Raw genomic sequence first — 21,538 nt, 5'->3', positions numbered from 1 at the left:
GAGATGAAGAGTGATCATATGAAACATACACATATTATGCATATTTTTATGTTATGAAAGAACTAAAAATTAAGGGAAAACCCAGCTTAGGTGAAGACCCCTTAAAAAAAAAAAAAAAAGTGGCAAGTTTAACCTTTTATAACCTCACGTTTTAAAGTAACCATTGCTAAGTAATTTTAATTTCAGAAAAACAATATAATATACTGCTAAAATGGAGCGGGAAAAGAAATAAAAACTATATCATGCCATGGAAAAATCCATTTACTTTTGCATCATTCAATGAAAGAGTGTACACTGAGACAAGTCACGTAACAGACTGCTTTATGGTCAGTAGTGCCATTTGTTAAGTGAACAGTACAGACCTATACTTAGGAGGGCAGACTCCCAACATGTATGATCATTTCCAGAGTGTACTGCTGACCAAAAAAGGGCTGAGTCAGCTGTAATGTAGAAACTATAGTGACCTTTGCATATTACAACAAAGAATATCTAGTTCAGATCTTCATCTGCCTTTAAAACATTAAGATTCAGAAGAACCATAGAAGTTTTATTTTAACCACATATCAAAAAACAAAAAACCCAAAAAACAAAAACCCCCAAAGTGATTTATACATCAAAACAGGTTTCCTCCTTGGTTTTAATACATTAAAATGACATAATCCAATCGAACTCATGCGTCACTTTCAGAGACACAATGCACCTGGAAATACTTTGCCATTGCACTGGCTCTTCTACGGAGCAATGTCATCGATGCTTCTGCACCTTCAAAAGAAAAAGAAAAGGAACAGGCACCACAGTTCTCTAAGGATGGCTGTGTTTCACACATTGTGGACAAACAATAAAAATAGCCTTCAAGAGTTTCAATACAGATTGTATCGTAGATTTCTTCTCCTTCTGTTTGCTTGCTGACTTCTTAGGTCATTTGATTAACAAACCTGTTTTTCATCTTTGCTAATTGCTGTTGGTACTTTGTAGGCTATACGTTATAAACTTCTGTAAAGAATATTACAAGCTATTTCATGTAATTTAATTTTGTGCTGAATATTCTTCAAAGGATTTTATAAATAATACAATATTTTAAATGAGTCTTCAGTTCACTTGTTGGATGTTATACCATATTGTTGCTTTCTCCAACTTTATCTACAAACTGTAAGGAGGAAAAAGACAATTACAAAAAACCCTAAAACATACAGCATTATAACAGTATTTAAAACGTTGATTCAAAAAAATCAGCTTTACAAGAAATTTGTAGAAATCTAAGGTATGACTGACAATGATTAAACCAATACTTAAGGAGCTCTGGTAGCATAGTGGTTACGAATTGAGCTGCTAACCTCAAGGTCAGCAGTTCGAAACTACCAGCTGTTCCGCGGGAGAAAGAGGAGGCTTTCTGCTCCTGTAAAGATTTACAGCCTCGGAAACCCTGTGCAGGGTCACTATGATTTGGAACCAACTCCATGGTACTTAACAACAACTCATCACCATCTTCTAACACATGTATGTTTGCTTAAAGAATTTTTTTTGTAAAATTTGTTTTTTGCATGATATGTTATATACATGAAGTTAAAGGTGCAACATGATAAATAAAGCACAATGAAAAAACAAATTGGATAAATGATGTTAACACTGCTATTTTAACAAAAATATAAAAAGAAATAAAAAAGCTGAAATGCCAGCCATTCATGCATTAATGACCCCAATAAGATATTTCAACTGACCATTACTGTGGATCTCTTCAGGGCCTATGTAGTCTTTGAACAAACAGATTTGACTCCATTAAGTTTAGTAATTAACAACAGCTATTGACTAAAAATACTTTAAAAGTGTATTCTGGACTTCAGGCTGAAAGTGGCAACATTAAAAATAGATGCAATGATGCAAGCATACATTTACAATTATTGATTATAAATTTTAGCACACATTAAATTTCAGTGGTCATTTATGTTGGTTATTCCACCTCACATAAAAAGCAATATGACTTCCTTTAGCATTCTAGATGGTGAGCTCAAGATTGAACCAAAGTATATTTATGTGGAGATATTAAGAGTTATATAATGCAAGTGGTTATTAAAATACTATCAAAATTAGCAATCGTCTGAACTCTTTCTTTCTTTCACTATTCATATTTTTACTTCAGCATTTGTTATAATTAAGCCATCACAGGGATTGTATCTGGAGTATTGTGTGCCCATTTATGCAAATATTACAGTATTCTCTAATTAAGGACATGATGACTATAACTTTGTAACTAGAACTTTCAGTAAATTCATTTTAAATATTAAACAACACTGACAACTATATGAGACTGGTAGTTAATGTGAATGAAACAAGGATCAACACCTGTAAGTCAAGTTCCAACGTTCTATATTATCACAGATAGGTGGTTGGGTACATCTAAACTGAAAAGTTGTGCTGAATTTATTTATAGATTCATTAGAATTTTAAAGTAAATATGAGAAAAAGTTAACATTCTCTCTCCAGAGATAATCAGTATCTAGGCTGCCTTGACTGTAAGGATCTGACTGTAAAATTGACCTAGGGATGAAAACATGACTAGACTTGTTCTTGTCATGGTAAGCCATCCTACAGCTTTTGGAATTCAATACATGCCAGGTGTTATCTCTTAGAATCTGTAAAGAATTTTAGAAACTTGATAGATTTTGACACCTAGCTAGAAGCTGTAATCTTTGAATTTGCTTCCAAGGCCGATTTATACTAGCTGTTCAGTATAGACGTGAAACGATGAAATTTCCAAAGAAAGGAAAGGATCTGTGGGGGTCAGATCTAGAGCCAAAAGGATTGTCCCCAACTCAGCTGAATTCCAGACTACCCAGACGCTTGTGAAATTTAAGGATTTAGTTTAATTTTGAAATTTAAGGATTTAGGTGAAAAGAAAGTCAGCTGGAAATCTTGAAGTCCATGAAATGCCATCCTTCATTCATTCATTTAGCAAAAATGTCCTGAGTGTCTACTATGTGCTAAGGTTTTATGCTAGGCACTGAGAATAGACAGTAACTAAAATACAGTCTGTTTCTGCCCTCAAGGGCTATAATACTTTACATATAAGCTTATTTCCTGACAACCAAAGTAGAGGCAGTGCTGAGCAGTTTGTGTGCACAGTACACTGTAGAAATGCCACCCAAGCCAGTTATAGTTGAGTCAGGAATGCTTTTTCTGAGAAGGTAATGGGTTAACTTCACCTGACAGGTCTTGTGAACCTCCTCTAGAGATAGTAGGTTAGTATCAAGCATTTGCTGAATGAATACTGAATGAAGGGAAGAACCTTCACTTGTCAATTTTTAAAACGTTCTCTTCAGCCTTTATAATTAGCTAAATTAAAAAAATTGATACTCTTCATTCTATCAGGACAGAAACTGAGGCCCACCCTAGAGAAACCAGATGTTGAAGTTGTGGACAGAGTTGGGAACAGAATCATATCATCCTGAATCAGAGCATGACAATCTTCTGTTTTTACTGTTTTAATCCACTCGGTGATGCAGTCTGAGAAAATACTTGCAAGGAAACAAACTGTGTCCTTTTTATATTATTGTTTCTGAAATTAGAGATCTTATGAAAGTTACTCAAAAAATACCTTGAATTCTCAAAAAAGAAAAGTAGTATTGTATATTAATTGGAGTAACAGTTAAAACAGAGAACAATATTAAAAATGGATGCAGTGAAATACAAGTTCAGGTTTTATACATTTAGTGATGATTATTTTTTTCTGGTATTCATGGTAACCATGAACTATGTGATGTCAACATTTATATGATCAAAAAGCTACATATTATTCAATCAAGTATCAATCCATAAGTAAACAGCAGCAAAATGTATTAATTTTGATGGTTTCAAAAACATAATGCTAAGTACATAGTTACTTACTGATCTAATTCCAGGTAAATTCAAGAGGGATCCAAGGACTGGCACTCTTCTAATAAATCCAACAACTACAGGGAAGAATCCCCTGAAAGAGGAAAAGGAAAAAGTATTCTTAGAACTTACATATCTCTACCACAAAAATGCATTGCAAAAAAAACCCCAAAATAAATAATAATAAATTGCTAATGACATAAAAATTAAGTATCCTGTGAAAATCTTGAATGCTTCAGAGATGTCAAAATCAGAATTATGAAATATAACACACTTCATTAGAAAACGTGATTGGTAAAAACTGGAGAAGAACTTAAGGTCAAGCTATGCGATATGCTCAGGTTAACCAATTATCTCAGGTCATGTGCTGACTGTTTCCGTAACTACGGTAAATTGTGTGGGGTTAAAGGGACCAAAAGAAAAGGGATGGAGAGAAGATATGGGAAGGACTATAAAAATAATAGTAGTTGTCATTTACTAACTTCACATTAAGTCTCATCTTTGGATCAAAATGTACGCCCACAGAAGAAAGACAGCTTCTAACCAGTTTAAAATGTACTATGGATCAACTGCTGTAGGATAAATGCTAGACAACTAACCACAAAGTTGGTGGTTCAAACCCACCAGCTGGTCCTCAGAAACCCGATACAGGGTTGCTATGAATTGAAATCAACTGGATGGCATTCACAAACAATAATATAGGAAGAACAAAAAACATTTATTTAAGTAAGCACAGAAAATGAGCTTTATCTGAATCAAAATTAGGCCCCAAAACAGACTCCAACTCATAGCGAGCTCATGTGTGTCAAGAGTGGAAACGGCTTCCGTTTTCAGCAGTTGACTCTGTTGACTCATCCAAAGTAGATCACTGGGCCTGTCTTCTGAGGCACGTCTGCGGACACTCAAATCACCAACCCTTAGTGAGCAGCTGAGCTCACTATACCACCTGGGAACCCCAAAATGGGGCATACAGGGAAGAACATTCACACAGGTAGCAGTAAAATTAAATTAAGAAAATCCAAGTGAAAAAATATAAAGTAAGTTAAAAGAAAGCAAAAAATGTTTGTTGTTAAAAACTTTACAAACGCAAACCAAACCCAATGCCATCAAGTTGATTCTGGCTCATAGTGACATAGGGTTTCCAAGACTCTTAAGGTTTATGATACTAGAAAGCCTCATCGTTCTCCCACAGAGTGGCTGGTAAGCTTGCACTTCTGGTCTCGCGGCTAGAAGCCCAGTGTTCATACTACAACGCCATCAGGGCTCCTTATTAGAAAAGTAGTTCTTAACTGATGGCAAAGGAGCTTCAAAAAGCTCATGGAAAATGGAATCAAAGGAAAATGGAATTTTTTATAACAAAATAACAAAAAAAGGAATTTTCTATCAACCTTTCTCTAAAGACCTCCATGAAGCTATCGTACTTTTCCAAGTGTACAAGGGTAAGTAAAAAAGTATTACTGCTGCAAAATCATAGAAAACTTTATTGAACAAAAATGTGAACATGCAGATAGTGTTTACCAACATATCTTCCATCTAGATCTATACACTTCTGCAGGTGGCGCTTCCATCTGACCCTTCCCCGGACAATTCTGTGTTCTGGGATTAACACCATGACAAAACAGCAATTCTGACATCCTGTTGTTATTGTTAAATGCCATCGAGTCGGTTCTGACCCATAGCGACCCTATAGAGGGTTTCTGAGGAGCGGCTGCAGAGTTTGAACTGCCAACCTTGTAGTTCAAATAGCATTGCAGCCTTGTGCATTAACCCACAGTGACACTCAAATCATGTTCCTTTTCAACACTCTTTGTGTTTTGGGAGTAAAAAGTAGCCTAAAGCAAAGGGGCAAGATCAGGGATGCTGAGTGGATGGGGTAAAGTTCCTCAACTAAATTCTTGTAGGACAGTCCTAGCTACCCTGGGAACTGAATGAGCAGGTGCATTGTTGTGAAGGGGAAAAAACTCATTGGTGCAACCTGCTTGTTTTGTTTTTCCTCTCTCATCAATGCCATTTTCAATTTTCTTAATACTTCTTCACAATAAGCCTCTGTGGTCATCCTGTGACTTCATCATAACTTTCTGTGCTGGCCTCTCTGCCTTGAACTTACTGACCAGCAAAATTCCTTTGGAAACAACTGTTTTGACTGGACCCTTTTTTTTTTTTTTTTTGAAGGTACACTATGAGACGTTATGCTTATGTTAAGTGCCATCAAATTGGTTCCAACTCATAGTGACCCTGTATAGGGTTTCAAAGGAGCGGCTGGTGAATTTGAACCGCCAACTTTGCAGTTCAAACTGATCTAATTGTTAAGTTCCTATCCTGCAAAGTCACATATCAGTACTCCAACAAGACAAAGAGAAGTATATTATAGAAAGAACTTGTCTGAAGCCATCCACTGGTCACAGAAGCATGTTTAAACATATTTTGTTTAGAATAACCCATGTATGCTTGCATCAGAACCCTAGCAGTACTTTTTAACTTAACCTCAGACTTACCGATAAAGATTTCTCATTCTTTGCTCATTCTAAAGATTAGTTTTGGTCTTTGCTCCTGATTCCAGCATTAAGAGTTAACTCTGTTATGAGTTTTTCAAGATTCCAATTTTATCACACTACATCAATAGCCTCTTAACAGGCTTCCATGCCTGCCCACTTTCTCTTTTCAATACACATTTTATTCTGATATTAGAACAATTTATCTAAAACACTTGACTGGTTATATCACTTGTAACGTAAAAATCTCTATGACTTCTTCACCAACCACTGTGGATACAGAAGATAGGAATACTCAGACTGTATGGGACCTCTGAAGTCTGTGCATCACATCTGCTTATAGGATACAACATAATTTTCTTAATAAGCCTGGCTCCAAAATTCCTTTACAGTCTCATCTCTAAATATTCCATTCCATTCATTATAGGTTCCTGCCTCATTTCTAGAAGGAGCGTGTACATGAATGGGCTTGAGGAGCCAAAAACTTTCTGAAGCTCCCTTGTGTTCAGTGGTAGAATTCTCATCTTCTAAGTAGACTAACTGGACTGGACTCCTGGTCAGGGCACCTTAAATGCAGCCACCACTTGTCTGTTAGTGATGGTTTGCATTGGCGCTGAACAGGTTTCAGCAGAGTTCAAGGCTAAGACAGACTAGGAAGGAAGGCATGCAATCTACTCCTGAAAATCAGCCAATGACGATCCTACAATCTGACAGTGGTCAGATCCTATTGTGAATGGGGTTACCCTGAGTCAGGACCAATTCAACATCAACACACTCTGTATAGTTAACTATCTTTCCCTCTAAAATTTATAGAATGAATTCCCACCCATTTTTCTAGGTCCAGTTTACCAGTTAATATTTTTTTCGTTTTTACTAGATATAATCCCTATCTTAATCACACCCTTATAATATTTATACCACTGGAATGGCATTAATGTTATATCCTACTGGTATCTGGTCCTGTTGTGGCATTGTAGGATAAGGATAAGTGCAGGACCTCAAGGTTGGTGGTTCAAACACACCAGTCGCTTCTTGGAAACCCTCTACTGGGTCACTGAGTCAGAAATGAATCAACGGCACTTAACAACTGGTATTGGTATACGTCTACTTCCTGCATTAGAAATAAGAAATCCCCCAAAGTACCAGGTTTAGTACAGCAAGTAATATAGTATTTGAATGATAGAAGGCACAGAACATACATTTTGTGAAATAATTAAGACCAGCTTTACTAAGAGGGATCTTATCGTGTTATTATTAGTTTATTTGCTTGGTAATTAGCATTTGCATTATGTTAACTGTTCAAAATCTCCCATGGTACGTTTGGTATAAATTTTTCTATTATATATCTGCTGTAACAACACATGGCAATAACTTTCAGAATAAAGTTCTCTGCATTAAAATGCTAGATCTACTGTCCATTTTTTTTCTATAACTGCTTAGTTGATGTAAGCATTACATTAAAGGCAGTGCTAGAAAATGCCAATAAAATGAATTTTACTGCACTGCAACTACTTTACAAGACTACTTATTCCCTTACTTAGGCAATCATCTGCATTTGATAAAAATTTTTATTGATGACTAAATGGTATAACTTATAGTAAAAGATTCAATCTAAATAAAAATCCTTTAAGAGAACAACTGTGTCCTTACTCATACTAATGCAAATAGCTGGATCTTTATAATAATAAAGGATACATATGGTACAGTGGTTTAAGTGCTGGACTGCTAACCAAAAGGTTGTGGTTCGAACCTACCATCTGCTCTTTGGGAGAGAGACGTAGCAGCCTGACTTTGTTAGATGACAGCCTTGGAACCACTATGGGGCAGGACAGTTCTAATCTGTCCTATAGGGCGGCTATGAATTGGACCTGACTTGATGGCAATAGGTTTGTTTTGGTTTGTAACCATAATCTGACATTACAATTTATTGAAAGAAGAAATAAAAAACACGATGGTCTTACCTGAACAAGAGAAAAAAACCATAAATTTCGAAGATCATGCCTATTAAAGGCCAACCAACAAGGACTACAAATACACCACCCAGGAAAAATCCTGTAGCTTTCATTTTATGTTTTTGGAAGAAGAATCTGAATGTTCTTTCTAAACCAATTACAAAAGCCAAGCCTGCCACAAATAAAACCTAAAACAGAAAGAAAATGCAACATAAAAAAAGTTAAAATACATTTGAAAAGCAGGATCCAAGCTAAATATAATAAAAAGAAGCACATTTGTTTGGTTTTTAAAGTGGGTTAACTGGCTAGGGAGCAAACTATAATACAAAACCAAGAATCATACAAGAAGTGGATTAAAAATGTGAGAGTTGTAGTTGCATTCCACTCTTCTAGCTCTTCTTCTATCTTGAATTAATGGAGAAAAAGAGAAAGAAGGAAAGATTAGGCTTTACCATAGGGCATCTGCATCTTCTGTAGTTTGCCCAATTCTAGCTGGATGGGGACAGCTAAATCAAGCAGCTGAGTGGAAAGGCATAAAGAGGACTGGTCCTATGGATGGGGATACACTGACATGGCCAAGCTGACAGAAGAGGAAACCATGTAAGGCCAGGAAAGAAGATTCAATGCTGTTCTATTAATTCCAGAGAAACTAGTGGCAGTAGAAATAAGAATTCAGCCACGTATTCTCAAATATACATATACTTTGTATGTTATCACAGTGGACAAGAAATGGTAACTTACAAAAGCTTGCTTATTCCCATGCTTTTTTCTCAAACACTTGCTCTCACTCATTAATTTTCTTTAACGGGAAATATTTCATATAAGTATACATTAAGCTTAAAGGTTAAATATTTTATAGTCAGAAGTACCAATGTTGTTTCATATGATCATTTATTAAAAAAACAATTTTAGATATTCAATCATTTTCCAGTGACTTTCTAACACCCTCTTAAAAGAGATATTATTTTTTCCTGTAACTCTTAACAACCTCTACAAAGGAATGTTGTTGATGTTGTTAAGTGCTGTCCTTGAGTCAGTTCTGACTCACAGCGACCCTGTGTAGGGTTTCTGAGGCTTTAAATCTTCATGGAAGCCGAAAGCCTCATCTTTCTCCAGCAGCTACAAATGAATAGCATAGGGTTTCCAGATGACAAATCTTAATGGAAGCAGACTGCCACATGGTTCTCCCATGGCATGGGTGGTGGGTTTGAACTTCTAACCCTTCAGTTAGCAACTGAGCACGTAACCACTGCACCACCAGGGCTTCTGAGAGGAACTTAAGGTTACCTCTAAATGGAGTTCAAAACAGAGGATTTGATAGCTAGCCCCTATATTTTGGTAAATTTGTTTGAATATTTGACATTAAACACCTGAGATTCCACATTTGATTTGACATAAGATAAACAGTTTTTAAAACATTTTAAATCTTTAAAATACGTATCTGTGTTATTAGTGACTGTCTTAGAAAGTATACATTTATTTATAGCACAATACATATTTCAAATAATTAATATTCATGTATGGTATAGTACACATTTCAAATAATATATATACCTATTCAAACACATCAAAAATTAATAGGAAAACATATAAAGGTTTAAAAAATTTTCAGAAATGGTTTATCTTGTATTATTGAATTGTGTTGAATGTCAAATATTTTTTTAAATTTACCAAGATACTCCTGTTGTTAAGTGCTGTCGAGTCGTTTGTGACTCATAGCTACCTTGTATAAGGGTTTCCATGGGGCGGCTGGTGAGTTTGAACTGCCGACCTTGCAGTGCAGCACATTATCCTGCAGTGTCACACCAGGACATACGCCACACCATGGTAAAGGGACACTATCAAATCCTCCATAGTCTAGTTCCAACCCACCAGTCGTTCCTTGGGAGAACCTGCTTCCATAAAGATCCACAGTTTTGAAGACCCTATGGAGCAGTTCTACTTGTCCTTCAGGGTCATGATGAATCAGAATCAATGAAATGGCAATGAGTTTCTTCACTTAATCTACTGTAAATCATATATCAAATTCTTAGTGAGATTTTGTTTACCTTTTATTTAAATGGAAAACTGACAGGTTTCACTCTTGATATTAATAGAGAAAATAAAGGAAATTTTTACCTACTAATAACTGTGGGGCACTATAGGAGAAGCACTTGACTGCTAACCACAAGGTCAGCGGTTCAAATCCAGCAGCAACTCCTTGGAAATCCGCTACAGGGTTGCTGTGAGTCAGAACGGACTCTACAGCACTTAACAATAAATAACTATGGAGAGTCCTGGTGTGGTGCTGTAGGATAAGCACTGGACTGCTAACTGCAAGGTTGGTGGTAAAAACTCACTCGCCACTCCTTGGAAACCCTATCAGTCAGAATAGACTCAAGGACACTTAAAAGCAGTAATGGAATTATTTCTATCATGTAATTATTCATTTGCACTTAAATTTCTTTATGAATTTAGTTAAAATGTATATTTAAAAACTCACATTTCCAATAGCCAGTAGTGCTTTGTCAAAAAATAGAATCATCCCAAAGAACAGGAAAAACACTCCAAATCCCGTTAATCCCATTCCAATTTCTGCAATATAAGTTATATGGTTAGGGGTAGAGAAAATTAAAGTCACATTAAGATCCCTGTAAGCTGAGTAAGAAAATTTATCAGTTTTCTTGGAACCAATGTAAGGGAATAGAGCCCCAACATAGCAAGCTAACTCCTAAGGACATTCACTGAGATCTAAAACAAATTAAATTCACATGAACAAATTACCTCAAAATTTAAAATATGAATAGAAATGTCTATCCTTACAGGAAAAAAGGCATATTTCACAAGCATAGGTATAGAAAAATTGGGAACAGGATTCTAAACCTTTGGTTATATGTTTTTCTTTCACAAGAACCACTCTGACATCTAACATGATTATATGGGGTTTTTTTCAAACAAGATTTGTCTCCATTCATAACCTAATAACTATCATTTAGATATACTATCTGGAGTTAAGGAATTCTGTCTCTGAAAATCAGTTCCTTCTTTTTAGCCTATCAGAAATGCTACTGTGTGGTAGGTCATATAACATTCTTCACTCAACTAGACACTCCTTTTAACAACGATAACAAGAAATAGTTAGAGGACTATGGTGGTGGTCTTTCCAAAAATCAATCTTCAGAAGGTCAGACATCACTTTTAACTTCTCATGGATGACATATTTTTAATATATTTAGTCTAATGAGTACTAAAAATTTCAAAGAAAACTATGTTACCTAATATTAATATTCTCAGCATTTATTCATTCATTCAGAAGCAAAGAGCTATTGATTAACTTCCAGATGCCTGCAGTGGTTCCAGGGACTGGACACAGTGTAAGCCTTGAAGTCTACATTCACATTATAGTAAGTTCAATGGCTGTAGTGACTTTACAGTCCTTCTTTAGACTGCATCTTTTTAGTTTCAAGAACCTTAATCTTCAGAGGCCACAGTGGAATCTTCTATGAATGCCACTAAACAATCCACCGAGTCACCTCTTTAATCAATGCTTATTTTATCTAGAAACACTTTCCGAGTGCAGACGATGAGTCAGAGCATAAGCCTCTGTATTTTTGGAAGCAATTTTAAGTCATTATTAATGATTTCTGATGTTATTTAACTTCTATGCCTTAGCACCAGAAAGCTACAGTCTGGGTTGTATCTGCTTTAAAAAAAAAAACAAAAACCTTAACCATCCAAATTGGTTTGTTGACTTGAAATTTTGGGTACCTTTACCTTTTTCTATATTCACCATCTCCTCAACAGCCATGGTGGTGCTGTAAAGCATGCATTGGCTACAAACCACAAAGTTGGTGGTTCAAACCCACCAGCAGCAGAAAGATGACACTGTCTGCCTCTAAGAAACCTATAGAAGCTTGCTTTTTTTTTTTTTTTTTTGCAGGGTGGGGGGTTACAATTTGTACTACCTTCCATCCTAGTTATTCCTTTCTTTGAAAATAAGCCTAGAAAAATTCAGGTACACCTGTCAGTATAGTCCAGACACAATTCCTATAAAAACTTGAGAATTTGAGGCAGATGCTTCCATGTTTAAATGCCTTTAAGAAAATTTGCAGTTGACTCCTAGAGTGACACTGAAGGGTAAGCACTGGACTGCAAGCCATGAGGGCAGCAGTTCAAACCCATCAGCTGCTCCTTGGAAATCCTATGGTGTTAGGTAAGTACGGGCAGGTTGGTTCTGACTCATAGTGACCCTGTATAGGGTTTCTGAGGAACAGCTGGTAGATTTGAACTGCTGACTGCAGTTCAAAGCGACCACTATACTACCACCAGAGCAGATCTTTATTCCATCTGCTCACAAAAATATTAAAAAAGAATCTAATAAGTCTGTTCAATTTATAACTCATTATGTAAATTTGTAAGGAAAGAATCATTTCATCACCAATGACAATTACTGTTATCACTTTGGTATCTTATTAAAAAAAATTTTTTTTAATGGCAGCATTGCCTGTGCTATTAGAAAAATAGGGATACATTAAGAAAAAAACAAAACAAAACCCCACAACACACCTCTTTTTAATTCAAATGAATGCTAGGGTAGTTTCAGGCAATCTAGACGTAGAGGAAGCTTGGGAAGTCCTCCTACCTCAACTGTTAAAGTGCCATTGAGTTGGTTCAATAGTTAAGTTGGTTCTGACTCATAGGGACTCTGTATGTCCCTATGTAGTGGCTGGTGGTTTGAACTGCCAATCTTGTGGTTAGCAGTCTAGTGCTTATTGTACAGTGCAACACCAGGATTCCTCAATAAATCTTGATTTTTTAGGAGTTTGTGAGTGCTATCATAGAATCCCTTAAAACAATCATGTATTGTTATTTATTTACTGTCAAGGTTTGGTAACCCTCTCCCACATTCAGAACCCCAGAATAACCATGGCAAAACACTTTTGAACAATTTCTGCAGTGTTAAGCACACACACACAAACACAGTTTGAAAGATAACAAATTTTTAGCTCACTAAACATTTATATTGCAACATTTGGCAAGTAAGCAGTGAAGAGTAAAATTTTATCTTCCTCATCAATGTAATGAAATGAATGATTCCTACTCTGGCCATAACCCAACCATGTGCCCTTGTTCTGGATTTTGGATGAGTGTAAATTGGGTACTTGGCCTTATAGTAAGTCTTCAATAGAAAAGACTCTCTACAAACAGGATTGTTGTTATTAAGTTGGTTCCAACTTACAGCAACCCTATATAGGATTCCCAAGGGGTGAGCTGGTGAGTTTGAACTGGTGACTTTGCAGTTCAGACTGATCTTGTGGTCCAGTGCTTATCCTACAGTATCATACCAGGACTCCACAAACAGAAGAGTATGTTAAAAAAAAAAAAAATCTAATAATTATAAACTAAGACAGAATGATAGTTAGATGGGAAAACTACATAGAGATTAAGTCATTATTCTTTACAAGTAGCATGAGGAATCAATTCTAACAATTTATGTCTATGACTCTGCTAGTGTTGACCTTAAGGCTGGTGTGAACAGCACGGTTGGTGCATCACACTCACCAGCTGCTCCTCAGGGTCGCTATTAGTTGGAACCGACTCCAAAGCACTTAACAACATCCTTGGACACCTTAATTCTAATTTTAGATTTCAATCAAGAAATAATATCTACTACTGATTTTTGCTATGGAAGATGTTAAGAGTTTATATATTAACCATTCTTAGACACCAATGTAATACAGTGAAATATGCGGTTTTTGGGCTAGCAGAATCTAGCCTATCATTTTCTTTATGAATATACATTGAATCTCTTTGAGACTCATTTAATGTATAAAAGAAATACATTCCTGCCTGCCTCAAAGGGCTCCTGAAAGAATTAAGTGTAATGATTTATATGAAAGCAGCTGATAAACTAAGAAAAAATTTTTATTGTAATAACAGTAGATCCCCACCGCCACAGAAAATCTGTACTTATGTATTTACATTTATTTTTTCTCTATTCAGAACAAGGCCAACCCAACCAAAACAAGCATATAATGCAAGGTGCAGGCTCAGTTCACATTCAGTTTGGAAAGGGTGAATGGGGCTTCTCCATATGTATGTGTGGAAGCTTCATGAGAATACTGTATCATTTTTAAATTTCCATTCTCCAACACATTTTTTGATGTCCCCTGGTACATATAAACCACTTTGGAATCTTGTAGATGGCTTTAACTTCTCTGGGGTGGAAACGCAAATTATCAGCAAGGGACTGAACCAGAATGAAATGGTTCCAGGCAGGCTTAACAACTCTTAAATTCAAGCCAGGTACGACTTGAATCTACAACTGTAAGACTACACTTTAAAACAGGGAATCCTGGTGTGGTGCTGTGGGTTAATGCGCTGAACTGCAAAGTCGGTTAGAACTAAAAGGTTAGCGGTTCAAGCTCACCAGCGCTCCATGGAAGCCCTATATATACAGGGTTGCTACGGGTTGGAACCAACTCGATGGCACTTAACACCATTTAAATTCAAATTCTATTTTTTTCTCCAGTAGATTGATGTTTAAAATCTTGACTATCTGAGTAAGTTAACTGGAAAAAGAAAGTGGCAGCAAATTTAAAGCATTGCTGTTGGTAAGTGCAGTCCAGTTAGTTTCGACTCATAGTGACCCTGTGTAGGGTTTCCGAGGTGGGTTTGAACTTGGGTCTTGTGGTTTGCAGTCCAGTGCTGATCCCCCAGCGCTTTTGATTATGTCCATCAAAAGATAAGGAAACACAGGGTTGGATTTGTTGTTAAGTGCCGTCGAGTCAGTTAAACTTATTAAGACAAAAAGGGGTAGAAACCCAGAAATTTATATCTAAAGTAAACGAAACATCAATGCTAACATTAGAGATAAGAAAGGCCTGGAGAAGTCTGTGGCAGGAAGAAAGAATTTTAATAAAACACAGTATACAACATTAACGAATGAAATCCTTTGAACTGAATACAGTGTTTTGACTTCTGATTTTTAACTATCGGTTGAAACACTTGTTAGAGGGTAGAAAAGTGAACTCGTTTCAAGAGATGTTTGGAAGATTGCTTCCAATGGTGGCAAAGCAAATATTTAACATTTTCCCAAAGCGAGCCTACAGCAGGTGACAATTTTAAAGCAGACTTGTAGAGGCGCACGAGTCTGTCACCTGCAGAAACGCCCACGAGGGCGGGCCGCGGGGACAGAGCACTTTCTCCGGCCAGCTGCCCCGGGAACAAAGCGTCCCTCTCACCTGGGGGGAGAGCGCGGCGCCGTGCGACCCCGAGCTGCTTCCTTCCCAGTTCGGGCGTCTCCCCGGACCCCACCTCTCCCCCAAGACCACATCCTCCACAGCAAGTCCCGCACCCGCCGGATCGTGGCAGCTTCCTAGCTCCCGCAGCCTCCGCTCAGTCTCGCAGGCCGCCGCCCGCAACGCGCAACTTCATTCATTGCTCCGGCGGAGGGGCGGACCGGCGAGACCCAGCCCGAGCGAGGGGTGTGGGGGCTCGAGCGAGGTGGGGCAGGCGGTGGCTACGGAGCCTGAGCTTACTCTGGGTGTCGGTTAAGGAGATCATGGTTGCAGTGGTGATGGCAGCGGCAGGAGCGGATGAGGTGGCAACACCACCGAGAGCGCGGGATGGGAAGCGGAATCTGGAGAAAGGAGTCAGAAAAGCCACCCAGGCTGGAGCCGCCACGTCTTCCGGAAACACGCAGCCACCCCAACCCTAGCTCCAAAACAGCTTCTCATTGGCTAAGTCAGTTTCCAATTTAACCCAATCGTCGGTGGTCTTGTTTGGTGACACTCTTCGCGGCCACACCCCTGGGCCAATTAGAGAAGGGTGTTATTTACGATTGGTAGAAGGGACCGACCCGGAAGGGTAGAGTCTCTGGACTAGGAAACGGGGAAATCCTGGTGGCGGGAAGATCTTATAGGAGAGCGGCTGATAGGGTGCGTAGTATGCTATAGGCCGGGGGCTTTGGGGGATAGAGACCGGGGAGTTGGAGGTGCTCCATTAATCCAGTGGGCAGAGTTCTGGTGGTGACTCCTTTTACAGCTTTGAAGCGTCAAGGTTGTGTCCTCATTTGATCTTTCCTTTTTACGATTGCCGTTGAGTGGATTCCAACTCATAGTACCCCATAGGACAGAGGACTGCCCTATGGGGTTTCCAACGGTGTAATCTTAAGGAAAGCAGACTGCTACATCTTTCTCCCGACTGTTAAGTTTCAACCGCCAACTTCTCTTTCAGTTAGCAGATGAGCTTTTAGCTATTGTGCCACTGGGGCTCCTCCCTGTTTATTGGTAGCCTGCTTTGATTGGAAAACATCATGACGGTGCTTCTTCCAACGTTCGTCCAATTTAACACATGCGTATATTGTTATTGTTAAGTGCTATCGAGTCGTTTCCAACTCATAGCTGTACAGGGTTTACGAGGAGCAGCTGGTGGGTTTGAACCGTCAACCTTGTGGTTTGCAATACAGTGCTTATTCTGTAGCACCGCACTAGGATTGAAAATACCAATGTTTGGGTCAGAAGCGCCCTGTTGTTGTTGTTGTTAAGTGCCATCGAGTCGGTTCCGACCCATAGCGACCCTGTACAGGGTTTCCGAGGGTGTAAATCTTTACGGGAGTAGAAAGCCTCATCTTTCTCCCGCGGAGCGGCTAGTAGTTTCGAACCGCTGACCTTAAGGTTTGCAGCCCGATTCGTAACCACTACGCTACCAGAGCTCCTTCAGAAGCGCCCTACTCCTCATTTAAATCTCCATGTTGCTGTCAAATGCCGTTGGGTCGGTTCTGACTCTTAGCGACCCTCTATAGGGTTTACGAGGAGCAGCTGGTGGATTTGAACTATCAGTCTTACAGTTAAGAGGTCCAGTGCTTATCCTACAGCGCCACACCAGCCAGCTTGTGTTCCAGACTAGGAGTGACTTCCAGAATAATATGTAAGAATTGCACTAGTAGTTTGGGTAAGGGTAGGGTGGTAGTTTGAACCGACTCAATGGCACTTAACAACAACAGGGTGATGCTGAAGCTACCATTGGAGAGCATTCTAAGTTTTGTTAAGTGTTGATTGTATCAGAGGAGCCCTGGTAGCACAGTGATTAAAGTGCTTGACTACTACCCAAAAGGTGGGTGGAACGTACAGAAAGATGTGACAGTTTACTACATAAAGATGTTAATGACTTTATAGAGTGTTTCTGAGGTTGTACATCTTTGCGGAAGCAGAAAGCATCACCTTTCTCCTGTGGAGTGGCTGGTGGGCTCGAATTGCCATTTTGTACTTCGCTCTCAGTGCAGTATTTATCCTACATAGCTGCCTTGCAGTTTTGGAAAACCTATGAATAAGTTTTACTCTGTGTGGGTTAATGCCGTGGATTGCAAAGTGGGTTTGAACTGCAAGGTCGGCGGTTCAAGTTTACCAATCGCTCCTTGTAAATCCTATAAAGGGTTACTATGAGTTGGAACCAACTCAAGGGCACTTAACAACAACAGAAGCATAATGCATCAGAATCAACTCTATGGCAGTGGTTTGGTTTAGTTTGGATCCATATCAGAGTTGAGAGTAGGTGTTTATGGAAATAATGGGAAATCTACAGCTCCCACTCTCAAACCTAATCACCGTTTAATTTGCCCATGTACATTCTAAGTTTTAGTTATTTGTTGGTAAGTGCTATGGAGTCGGTTCTGACTCATGTTAAGTGATGCTGAGTCGGTTTGGACTCATAGTGAGTCTGTATACGGTTTTCCAGGAGCGGCTGGTGAGTTGGAAACGCAGATATAGCTGCTCAAACAGACCTTGTGGTCCAGTGCTTATCCTACAGTGCCGCACCAGTATTACTAGCGACCCCGTGAAGGGGTCCCAAGGAGCAGCTGGGGAGTTTGCTAACTGCCTAGTCCTTTATATCCCCCAGTGCCCCACCTCTCTGACATTTCTGTTTTCTTTCTGAAATCTAACTCCTTGATAAAATGCCAATTAATCCTTTAAAATTGAGTTTAACTCATAAAGTTGTGTGGATAAAATGTTAATTAATTTGATAATGTAGATGGATTTTGCTTAATGTGGGGGAATTTTAACCTATCCAAATTACGTTTGACATTTGTTATAAAGTAATTATATAATCCCAATCTTGCAGGTAGGAAAAGAGAGTTAGAGGAACAGGGTGGCTAATTTTACCAAGGCTACACTCCACAGGGATTAACAACAGCAACAAAAACAGTTTGTATCTAGTAGACGTTTGGTAAGGTATAACATTGTACCTGTCTTGTCTATGTTTATGTACTTTTGGAAACTTATAAACATAGAAAAATTTCCATAAAAGTTAGTGTGGGAAAAAATGGTGTGATCTTTATTTAAAGGATTGCTACAATAAGGAGCTCTGGTTACGAATCGGGCTGTGAACAGCAAGGTCAGCAGTTTGAAACTACCAGGTGTTCCGCGGGAGAAAGATGAAGCTTTCTGCTCCTGTAAAGATTTACAGCCTCAGAAACCCTATGCAGGGTCACTATGAGTCTGTTCCGACTCTACGGCATGTAACCACCACAATATGTAGTTTACTTTCTAACTTTTTGTGTGTACTTTCTAGTGACAGGTTATCATTGACTGAATATTACCAACATGTTTTTTTCTTTTAATGTTTTACATATTCTTTCATTTGTAGAAAGAAATTTGAATCTCCAGCGCACCTTTAGAATGGCATCTGTTTCAGGTTAGTGAAATGATTACATTTTGCAGTTGCTTTTACTTTATTTCTAATTGTTCTTTTTTAAAAAATGGTTATTTGCAAATTTCTCATTATACAAATGATGTGCTTTGAATTTTAGGAATCCTTAGAGAATAGAAAGACTATGCAAATCACTTCTAATCTCTACTAAAATTAATACTGTTTACATTTAGATGTATCCTTTTTCAACAAAATGTATAACATTTTATAGATACTGTTTTGTAACTTGATTTTAAAACATAACAAATATTACCACTGTTAAATAGTCTCTGTTTACACTGTACTGTGCTCTAGTTTTGAAGTGACATTAACTTAATCTTCTAATGCTGAACCTTAAAAACAAATTTCTAGAAGTGGAGTTATTGGAAATGTTTTAAAGCATGAAGAATGAAAACATCCATAATTCCACCTTTCCTAGGTAGCTACTCTGCACTTTCATGTGTTTTCATCTATTGTTTATTTCCGTAAACATGACTGGGTTGCACTCTACTTACTGGTGAGATACTGCGATCTGTTTGAGTAAGTGGTAACTGGAAGAAGTGGGGGTGAGAGCTTGTACTGTGATCTTTTTTCAGGCCTTTGTAGGATATCGTGAAGATGTTGTTGTTGTTATGTGCCATGGAGTCGGTTCCTACTCACAGTGACCCTGTACAGGGTTTCCAAGGCTGTAAATCTTTACGGGAGCAGAAAGCCTCATCATTCTCCCACGGAACAGCTGGTAGTTTCGAACTGCTGATCATGAGGTTCGCAACCCAATTCATAACCATTATGGTACCAGAGCTCCTTATCTAGCTTTTGCTATTACTCCTGATGTGGCGCTGTAGGATAAGCACTGGATTGCAAAACACAGGTTGGTGATTCAAATTCATCAGCTGCTCTTCACCCTGTATAGGGTCACTATGAGTTGGAGCTGACTCGATGGCACTTCACAACAACAAGAGCTACAAAATTGGGTTGTTTTCACATTTGAACATCATAGTCTTTCGTAAATATGGGCTGCCCTGTACTCCCACCCCACATAGACAACTTTAGAATTTATTTAGATATAAATATAAATTTTATTGTTGTTAATTGTTGAGTCGAGTCGATTCTAGCTCATGACAACCTCATATGTGTCAAAGGGTTTTCAAGGCTGTGGCTTTTGGAAGCAGATCACTAGGCCTTTTCCCTGAGGGTCCCTGAGTGGGTTTGAACTATTTGCACCATCCAGGGATTCTGTAAATAAAAATCTACAGTGAAAATTCAAATGGTTTTGGCCATCTCATGGCTCATTATCACAGGCAGAAGACTAATAGTGACTGATAATGATTTTAATTATATTAAAAATTGACCCAAGGAATGTTTATTTCAAACACCAAAAGAATGTTTAGGAGATATTACTGAACCTAGACAGACTGGCACAGTCATTGTTAAATAGCAGAAGTTATTTCAGTTAAAGAGACATTAAGCTTCATCAGTGGGATATGATTGTAAAATCAGTAAACAATGGAAGAGAATTTTTATTTAAGAAGGGATGCTTTGACTGTTGTTAGCTGCTGCTGACTTGGCCCCTGACTCACTATTACATAGTAGCACTGCTCCATAGGGTTTTCTTCGCTGTAAGCCTTACGGAAGCAGATTGTGAGGGCTTTTTTCCCACAGAACTGCTCGGTGGGTTTGAACTACCAATCTCTAGTTAGTAGCTGATCTCAAACCAGCTGTGCCACTCAAGTTCCTTTTAATTTGATTAATTGCTTCAGAACATTTCCACTAAGCTTCCTTGTTCTGTGTCTCTACTTATGTGTTGTAGTGTATTTTAAATGCATCTTTGATATTTGCAATTGCTTCAGTTTGTTGCCTTGGATTTATTGACTTCTATAGTGGCCGATAACTTTCCTTTTCAGTTAGTTTCTATATGGGATATTAGTAAAAACAGTGCTGTTTCTGAAGAATGGGACTTCCCATGGATGGGCTGTCAGCTGAGGAACAGTGGAATGTGATCTTCAATCAGCTCAGCATGCTTTTCAGATACAAGGGAACATCAGAAACTTTGTGGGAAAATTCCATTCTGTTTCAGTTCTATTTTTCTATGAACTTTTTGAAGCCCTCTTGTATCAATAATAAGCCCTATCCACTCGTCCCTCTCCTCATTTCCCAGACTTTTCGATTTCATCTCTTATAGTAAAAGTCTTGTGTTGTCCAGGCTAGCGTTATAGTTGGTATGATATAATTTTAAACAACAATATTATAACACCTTAATTTATTGCAATAAGCCATACTTTCTTCTATTCTTAGTCCATCAACATTTTATCTAAGATACGATACTAACTTTGTAGGGTGGATGACATTAGCCTCTATCAGTGAAGCAGAACCACTCTGAATGATAGAAGGGATTTATTATAGAGATTATATACCTGGTAAAACACTGCATGTGTGCATGTGTGCACACTAAATTACCGTTTAGTTTAAAATAGTTCAAAAAGATTACTGTTAGTTGTAACCATTGTTGGTGTTGTTAAGTGCCATCAAGTCGGTTCCAACTCATAGCGACCCAGT

The 21,538-nt window shown here is 38.1% G+C and overlaps 2 protein-coding genes across 2 annotated transcripts in view; one reads left to right on the top strand and one right to left on the bottom strand.

Moving 5' to 3' along the window:
- Positions 1-621: 621 nt before the first annotated feature.
- GOLT1B (golgi transport 1B) lies at positions 622-15,865 on the bottom strand. The gene is made up of 5 exons (XM_006866931.1): positions 15,835-15,865; positions 10,797-10,888; positions 8,324-8,502; positions 3,883-3,964; positions 622-1,147 (listed from the first exon to the last, which is right to left on the bottom strand). The coding sequence occupies exons 1-5, from the start codon at positions 15,857-15,859 to the stop codon at positions 1,109-1,111; spliced, it is 417 nt and encodes a 138-aa protein (XP_006866993.1). The 5' UTR covers positions 15,860-15,865; the 3' UTR covers positions 622-1,108.
- A 3,107-nt stretch (positions 15,866-18,972) lies between these two features.
- The window catches only part of RECQL (RecQ protein-like (DNA helicase Q1-like)), a 33,070-nt gene continuing 30,504 nt past the window's right edge, over positions 18,973-21,538 (top strand). Inside the window, exon 1 of the mRNA XM_006866930.1 lies at positions 18,973-18,988. Within this exon, the coding sequence (XP_006866992.1) occupies positions 18,973-18,988 (16 nt within the window). The remainder of the gene's footprint in view (positions 18,989-21,538) is intronic.

Source organism: Chrysochloris asiatica, unplaced genomic scaffold (assembly GCF_000296735.1).
Source record: "Chrysochloris asiatica unplaced genomic scaffold, ChrAsi1.0 scaffold00098, whole genome shotgun sequence".
NCBI classification, from domain to species: domain Eukaryota; kingdom Metazoa; phylum Chordata; class Mammalia; order Afrosoricida; family Chrysochloridae; genus Chrysochloris; species Chrysochloris asiatica.
The sequence above is the reverse complement of the archived record's forward strand: the minus strand, read 5'-3'. Positions and strand labels throughout refer to the sequence as shown.

Bases quoted from the DNA above. Each gene is read 5' to 3' on its own strand.
- GOLT1B (XM_006866931.1), bottom strand. From the start codon at position 15,859: ATGATCTCCTTAACCGACACCCAGA. The intron at 10,889-15,834 runs GTAAGCTCAGGC...CTTATATTGCAG, and splicing joins CTCCTTAACCGACACCCAGA to AAATTGGAATGGGATTAACG. The intron at 1,148-3,882 runs GTAAGTAACTAT...TCCTCCTTACAG, and splicing joins ATTTACCTGGAATTAGATCA to TTTGTAGATAAAGTTGGAGA.